The following is an 8,585-nucleotide window of genomic DNA, read 5'->3' on the forward strand; positions in this document are numbered from 1 at the left end:
TGTGTGTGTGTGTGTATATATATATAATTTATTATGGCCAGGAGGAATTCATAACAAGAATGTAGGGGTTGTCCAACATAAGAAAAAGAATTGATGTGATTCATTCATCACATTAGAAAAGCAAAGAACAAAAGCACACCATCCTATCAATTGATGCAGAAATGGCCTTTGACACAGTCCAACACCCAACACCTCTCACTAATTAAAACACTCAGCAGTATAGGAATAGAGAGGAATTTCTTTAATATAGTGAAAGTATATGGTGGAAGAAAAGAAAGCCAGCATCATTCTCAATGTACAAAGACTAAAAGACATTACCTTTGCTAACAGAGACCAGGCAAGGATGTCCACTATCATCACTCCTATTCAATATTTTATTGAAAATTCTGGCTAGACTACTAAGGAAAGATAAGGAAATAAGAGGCATTCAAATTTGCAAAGAGATGGTGAAACTTTAGCTATCTGCAGGTAATATGATAATGTGCACAAAACTTTCCTGAAGACTGAGGAAAAAAACTATTCCCTGTTCATGGATAGAAAGATTGATTTATTGTGAAAATGACAATCCAATCAAGAGCAACCTACAGGTTCAATGCAATCCCAATACATATACCAAGTTCATGAATGATTGTAAGCAAATCAATAAAACAATTTTAAAAAATGGATCTAAAAAAATTTCCCAGAATACCTGGGTTTCTGATTTGCTGACATATGGTTGAAGAATCCTACCACTCTCTTTTTGGAACAAATATGGATCTCTTTCAGTCACTTAACCAGGTCGTTGTCCTCCAGATTTCTTGGCACAACTTGATGTTCATCTGTTTGTTGGAATATGTTAATTGCCATGCCATCAATTCCTGGGGCTTTGCTTTTTTCCAGTTCTTTCAGAGCAGCTTGTACTTCTTCCTTCATCACCATGGGGTCTTGCTCAGACGTTGTTTCATTAAATTCTTCTGTGTGCACTAATTCCTTTTGGTATACTATTTCCATCTTCTTTTATTGCTTTCTACATCATTTAATATTCTACCCAAAACATCCTTAAGTATTGCAACTTGAGGCTTGAATTAGTAATTCAATTCCTTCAGCTTAAGAAATGTTGAGCAAGTTTGGCCTTCTGATTTTCTGACTCGAGCTCTTTGCATCTTTCATTACAATACTTTACTTTGTCTTCCCCAAAATGACTGGAACAGCACATCAACAGAGAACTGTCAGAAATGCAGGCTGGGTTTAAAAGAGGCGGTCGTGTTAGGGATATTGTAGCTAATGTTAGATGGATCTTGGCTGAAAACAGAGAGTACCAGAGGAATGTCTATCTGTTTCATTGAGTATGCAAAGACATTTGACTGTGTGAATTACAACAAACTATGGCTAACCCTAAAAAAGAATTGGGTATCCCAGAACATTTGATCACACTTATTCCAAACCTATCCTTGGACCAGAAGGCAATCATCAGAACAGAGCAACCACTGCGTGGTTCAAAATTGACAAGGGTGTATGCTAGGGATATGTCCTGTTTTTATACCTTTTCAATCTATACGCAGAATAGATTCGCTGGGAGGCTGAGATCTGTGAGGAGAAATGTGGCATCAGGATTGGAGAAAGATTCCTCAACAATCAGCATTATGCAGATGACACAACCCTGTTTGCTGAAACTGAGGAGGACCTGAAGTGCTTGCTGCAGAAGGTCAAGAACTGCAGCCTTCAATATGGATTGAAGCTCAACATCAAGAAAACAAAGATTCTCACCACAGGACAGATTGGCAGCATCATGGTAGATGGTTGAGAGATTGAGATTGGTAACAGCTTTAGTTTCCTTGGCTCCACAATCAACACTCTTGGTACTAGCAGCCAGGAAATTAAGATTAATTACATTGGGAAAGCCTGCTATCAGAGACCTCTCCAAAATACTTAAGAACAACGATGTCAGTCTGGAGAGTAAGGTGTGTCTGATACAGGCCATTGTCTTTGCAATTACTTGCTATGCATAAGAAACCTGGACAATGACAAGGGATGATAGAAGGAGAATTGATGCTTGTGACCTGTGGTGCTGGAGAAGAGTATTGACTATACCATGGACTGCTAGGACAACAAAAGATTCATCCTAGAGAGGGTGAAACCAAGCTGCTCCTTGGAGGCACTAATTCTGAAGCTTCATCTGATATACTTTGGGCATGTTGCAAGGAGGTACCAGTGTTCGGACATCATGGTTTGGAGGGTGGAGAGACAGTGCAAGAGAGAAAGATCCTTGATGAGATGGATTGATTCAGTGACTGGGGTAATGGGGTAGGTGTGTCAGAGAGAATAAGGTTGGCACAGGAGAGAGTAGGTTTCCAGGGTGTTGTACATAGGGTCACTATGAGTTCCAAGGAACTCGATGACACATAAAAACAACAACAGAAAAAACTGCTCTCTCAGGTTTAATTCCTTAGAATGACTTAGAGAATTCAGGAGTATTGTGATCTGTTTATTATACAGAATACAAAGTAGGATCAGCATAAAACAGAGATAATATGGAGGCATGATCAATTGACTCACTGTCTACATGAACTCTACTCTTTGCTCACTTCTCCTGAGGTCAAGCTGATCATTGGTGAGTCTTCTGAGTCTCACACTCTGAGTCACCTCAATAGTAGGAGCTAATAGATTTGGTCTGAGTATTCCACAAATAACATTCCAAAAATTCAGGAAGCAAAAGTGAGGACCAAATCCTTTGGATCTTTGCCTCAAAACTTCTAAACTTACTACAGCCTTCCAACTCAGTGTGGCTTGAAACCAGCAAATCAACCTGATCTGGCATCTTGGTATAAATGCACAATTTCAACGTCCACCTAGATTCCGGAATCAGAATCAGTATCAGCATTTTAACAAAATGCTGGGAGATCCATAAACATATTAAAAGCTAGGAAGGCCACCTTACTATGGAAGAGAGTCTTCCTTGTCCAAACTCTGTATCTTAATTTATTTTCTTCCATTGGGAAGAGAGAGGACTGTTTTCTTGATTGTTTAGGAAGCCCATTGGCTCACATTCCAGTTTGAGGTAAAACTGTCCTCTATTTACCTCCAGTATCTTCCTCATTTATTCATCTTTTTATGCATTCGTTCATCCAGTCAATCAAGAATGCCTTGTATATTCTAATATAAAGGATGTAAGTGGGTTATGTTTTGGTCTGTTCTCCGAAGCATCAGTGGTTTGAATCCACCAACCCTCTACAAGAGAAGAGGAATCAATCTGCTCCTATTAAGTTTTACAATCTTGGAAACCCAATGGAAAGTCAGGATCAAATCAGTAGCAGTGAATTTTGTTTTACATATTCTAATATACTTTCTATTTCTTTCCCTGGTCATTCTGGGCATGACTTCTTTGGTGTGCTTGGGATTTGGGATATGAGAGCTGACTGATATTGGCTTGTGGGCAGGAGACATGTTCCTCTAGTATTAAGGCTTAACCTTAGGCCTCCAGGTAGGTTGGGAAGGGGTATGAAGTGCTATTTCTCTTTATGGAGGTCCATAACATGTCCAGCGTATGTGTCTCTGGGTGTGTGATTCCCCACTTGGCAGAGCACCTCAGTAGCCCCATGAGAGTGACAGCTGCAAAAGCTTCCCATTGAGAACAGGGCTCCCATGTTGGAATTCAGAAGCCATTGTCATGAAGAATGCTGGAATGTGCGTGGAAGCAGTACTGAGAATAGTGACCAAAGCCAAAGTCCATGTAGCATAAAGACCAAGATCTGATGAGGTCCTATGTTTAGAGCAACATGTCATTTGACAAAAGACCTGTGAGCCTAGAGCAGTAAGCTGGAAAACTGTTGAGAATTCCAAAAGCCTCCAAGTTCTCGCCAGAGTAAGAACATGGGCAACTTGACAATAAGGTTGCTGAAGAGAGCCTTGGATAGTCCACATCCTCCCACTTTAGTGCTTTTCAAAGATGGTGTTGAGGGCTAAAGTTCGAGATAGCAATCGTGGAGATGTGTGGATTCATCTGTGAGGAGTTGAAGATGCCAAGAGCTGAGGCCAAGAGGCCTGTGTTGAAGTAATCTTCACCTGGGAGTAGATGACAGAGGAGTCCTAGGGGAAAGAATACAAACCTAGGTGAGGGAAAGAGGGTGCTGGATATGGGGGAGGGCCTGAAGGTCATTGAACTCACCTTGTTCTTGAGAATCCCTGCTGTGGAAGCTCCTGTGGAAAGAAAGGAGGTGTTGGGCTGTGATTCACTGAGAATGAATCTTTTTATATGGCTGTAAGTGCTGTCATAACTGTGTCTTTGAGGCCGTCCCACTTGGGAGGTAAGTATCACTCCTTTTGGTTCTCGCCCTGTACTGCAACAGCTGTCTTTCTGAGAGCCTCACCTGTCATCTCTGACCAATGCTCCTCAACATCACTTTCCACTCTACTTCCCACTCTGAGCTATCTAGGGATTTTTCAGAGAAAGAAATATATCTTTTTATGTTAGTTCTTTGATCACAGATTCATATTATGTATTATGAAGAAGCAGCATGGCATGCAACAAGCACAGTGTTAGTGGTTTAGAGAGCAGAAGAGGGATCAGCCTGAGAATGAGCCCTGGGTCATCCTTTCACCTGCATGGCCTTAGGCAAGTCAATCAATGCCTCCTGCTTCAGGTTCCTCATCTAGATTCTAAATGGTACATCATCTAATAATAGGGCTATGATAATAGTAATAGAATGTTTATTCATATAGTTGTTGTTATGTGCTGTCGAGTTGCTTGTGACTCATAGCGACCCTATGTACAACAGCCCTAAACTCTGCTCTGTCCTGTGCCAATCGCACTGTCTCTGAAACACCCATCCCAATTACCCCAGTCTCTGAATCAATCCACCTCATAATTGCTAATAACTTTCATGTGGTACATTTCTGAGCTGTATAAATACACATGCTATAATTGTGTGCCTTTATAACACCTAGAACTGTTTCTGGCACAGAAAAACTAGTCAAAATCTAATAAATGTTAGAAATGACTGTTATTCCATTATCTTAGAACTAGAGTTAAAACCATTCAACACACAAGCCTCTCTCTTTCCTTTCTACTTGGAATCCCCTTATCATTGCTACCTAAAATTGCTTGAGAAGCCAAGAAATTCAGCAATCTAGAAGTTGAACTCTGGGCCTGCTCTGTGATTTTTTTAGTTTTGTGTCTGTAGACAATGTTTACCTAAAAAGGATTATGAGTGTGAATACATTACTATTGTTGTTAGGTGCCATTGTGTCAGCTCTGACTCATGGTAACTCACTGTATAACAGAATGAACCGCTGCTCAGTCCTGCATTGTCCCCATAATCTCTGCTGTGTTTATTGTTTATTGTTGCATTCACTGTGTCAATTATGTCTTTGAGAGGCTTCCTCTCCTTCATCAACCTTTTATCTTTTCAGGCATCATGCTTTTTGCAAAGACTTCCCCTCTTAATAACATGCACAGAGTATGTAAGGCAAAGTTCTCACTATACTGGATTCCAAAGAGAACTGCGGTCTTACTTCTTCCAAGATTGAAACTTATTCTATTCTTAATCTCTGATATAGTAAATATTCTTCACCAGCAGCACAATTTAAATATACTAATTCTTATTTGGCCTTCTTTGTTACTTGTCCAATTTTCCCCATGCATGTGAGACAATTCAAAATATTGTCATTTAGGTCAAGGACATTTTAGTTTCTCTAGAAGTTCTTGGTAGAAGATTTGGTCATTGCAATATGAAATGTGATTTCTTGGATGCTTCTTCAATGGGTGCTCATTGAACTGCAAAGTGAAATAAAATCCTTGACAACTTCAAACTTTTCTCCATTTAGTATGATGATGGTCATTGGCCTAGTGAATTAATTGCTGTTGTTAGATGGTCCTTGAGTCCACTGTGATTCATAGAAACCCCAAGAACAACAGACCTGAACCCTGTTTATCCTGTGCCATCCTCATCATCCCTAGCACACTTAAGCCCATCACTACACTTGCCTCTGTCTTACTGGAGGGCTCCCTATCTTTTGCTGACCATCCATCTTTCCAAGCTTGATGTCCATTTCCAAGGAGTAATACATATATGTAAATAGTGATGGTACTGTCCCACTTGATAGATGAAGGTAATGAAGCTTTGAGAAGTTAAGTGACTGCCTGCAGGGATAGTTTTGTTATTTAGGCAATGCTGAGGTCATATTTAGAGCATAGAGAAAGCCGTAGCACAAAATGGATATGAATGAACTCCTAGAAGCTCAAGTTGAGAAACTGGAGTGGCAAATGTGTCAGCTCTTTGTCTGTTTTGCCCAGACCCTCTGAGGAAATAGAGGCAGCCATGCAGAGCAATAGGCTCTGACAGCTGAGACTCAGCCAGAATAGAGATTTTCTTAGCCCTTACCTGCATGGGACTTTTTTCCTCGAAGGTGCTTGACTTCTGAGTAAACCACGTCTCCTCCTTTAACGTTTACTTGAAAAGAAGTTGAAGTGTCAGATGATTCTAAATATTTTGCCTCATGGCTGATCTACTTTTTGCTTCCTCAGAGCAGATTGCTTTCTGAAGGAATTAGAAACTGACACCCCCTACCCCGCTCCCAGTATTTACATAGCTCATTCTTCATCTCCTCCCTCTATCCTGTCTCTTCCTCACCATTACTGTACACTGGCTGCAGTTCTAACCAGGCTGGTACATTGTGGTAGGTTGGTTCTTGAGCATCAGAAGTTGATGTGCTCCTGTGAGAAACAGAAAGCCTGAGCAAGTTAATAAAATTAGCTGTCCCTCACAGCTAGTGAGTCCTTATCTTAGGGTAGTTATTAAGTTTGGAAGCATACATAATAAATGACTTATGACTACTGTATTAAAAATCATTCTAAAAGCATTATTCACCATCACAAGAGCATGAAAACAGCCCAAATGTCCACAACTGTATGGAATGAGAAACTGTAGTATAGTCATATGATAGAATTACTATACAGCAATCAGGAGCAAGGACCTCAAAAAATACTATATAACTTGGGAGACACTAGAGAGCATCATGTTAAAATAACTAACTCAGTCTCATAAGGACAAATACTGCATGAAACCATTATTGTAAAAATAGAAGGATAACTAGTAAAAAGCATATAGAAGTCCAAGGGGGGAAGGGGTGAGAGCAGAAGGTTGAGGATTAGTAAGGAGGAAATCACAGGGATGTACAATTTGCTGGGTGGAGGGAGGGGGTGAAAGAAATTAGAAAGATCTGGTGGAGACCTGAAAAGACAGGGTAATTGTGGGAATAGTCCAATGGTGATTAATTTTTTTAAACACAATGTGTGAGAATGATTGTATGAAATGTAATGTCAATGAAGCAAAGTGTGAAACACACAAACAAAAAACTCCCAAACCCACTAGTTACATGAATGAATATGAACCAGGTATATGAGTAATTATATGCGTACTAATACAAATATGGAAAAATTATGCTAAAAGCATACTATCTGTATATATACATAGGAACTCTGGTAACTTAGTGGTGAGGAGTGATACTGCCAGCTAAAAACTCACGGTTCAAATCCGTGAACTGTTCTGCAGGAAAAAGATGGAGAATCTCCTTTTCTCTAATTTACAGCCTCTGAAAAACCACTGGAGAGTCAGCTATGAGTTGATTCCAATTTTATGGCATTTAAAACAAAAACAACAGTATCTTTTCATACTTTTTTGTCACTCTATCAGACAGTTAATGTTTGAAGCAATACTATGAGATCAACTCTATTATCTCCAGTTAACCAATGACAAAATTAAGATTCCAAAATTGAAGTGACTTGCTCACTACTGTACAACCAGAAAGGGTCTGAACCGATCTTTGAACCTGGTAACAAAGTCTATACTCTCAAAAAGAGTAGGTTTTCAGAGAAAATAGTAAAAGGAAGGGCTCAGAAAATCCTGCCATGATCTTGCCTACAGTGAGTTTGTCAACTCTAATGTAATTCCTGAGGTCTGACTTTGAGACAGCAATCTCTTCTTCACAGGTACTGTTTCCTGTTTTTCATGGATTCAATGATCTTTTGGAGAGGCCAAATTGTGTGACTCCATTTTTTTTTCTGCCATTATAACAAGAAATGGTTAGGTTGGGCCATGTCCAGAGCTTTGTGGTCTAAACCACCTAAGTTCATTGTAAGTATATATTCAGTGGTCATCAGACAACCAATGCAACAAAATGTGAGTTAATAATTGATGAGTTTGGCCCTATGAGTGGAAAACAGTGAGTGACAAGATCCTGAGACATCCTTGAGACATTCTAGAGGAGGAAGCATTGTAGAGTAAGCACATCCCATCCAGGATACACAGCAGAAACTGGAGTCTTTACACTGGCCTTACTTAGACCATGTGTTTATTTCAATAACCACACAGGAAAGATCATTTGTAGGGGTCCAGGCTAGGTCTTACCTCATAGGATCAGAGGCCGATTTTTCTCCTGTGAAAGTAAACAGAGAGATATTGGGTATAGAAGATGAAGCTCTTTACAAGGAACAGAGTTTATAGGAATCTCCTCTACAGCCTGCCTGCTACTAAGGTTTGGGTACTTTTTTTTGCAACATCTAGTAGCAGTTTCAAATTGTCTTCCTGTCAAACATTCTTCTTCTAGGT

General features: G+C 39.8%; 1 protein-coding gene across 1 annotated transcript in view; it reads right to left on the reverse strand.

The window, feature by feature from the left end:
• Positions 1-3,919: 3,919 nt before the first annotated feature.
• Positions 3,920-8,585, reverse strand: part of FCRL5 (Fc receptor-like 5) — a 56,923-nt gene continuing 52,257 nt past the window's right edge. Inside the window, 4 exon segments of the mRNA XM_006895497.1 lie at positions 3,920-4,065; positions 6,360-6,428; positions 6,609-6,691; positions 8,385-8,412. Coding sequence (XP_006895559.1) covers positions 3,920-4,065; positions 6,360-6,428; positions 6,609-6,691; positions 8,385-8,412 — 326 coding nt within the window.

Source organism: Elephantulus edwardii, unplaced genomic scaffold (assembly GCF_000299155.1).
Source record: "Elephantulus edwardii isolate Elephantulus edwardi_28Jun2011 unplaced genomic scaffold, EleEdw1.0 scaffold00168, whole genome shotgun sequence".
Taxonomy (NCBI): domain Eukaryota; kingdom Metazoa; phylum Chordata; class Mammalia; order Macroscelidea; family Macroscelididae; genus Elephantulus; species Elephantulus edwardii.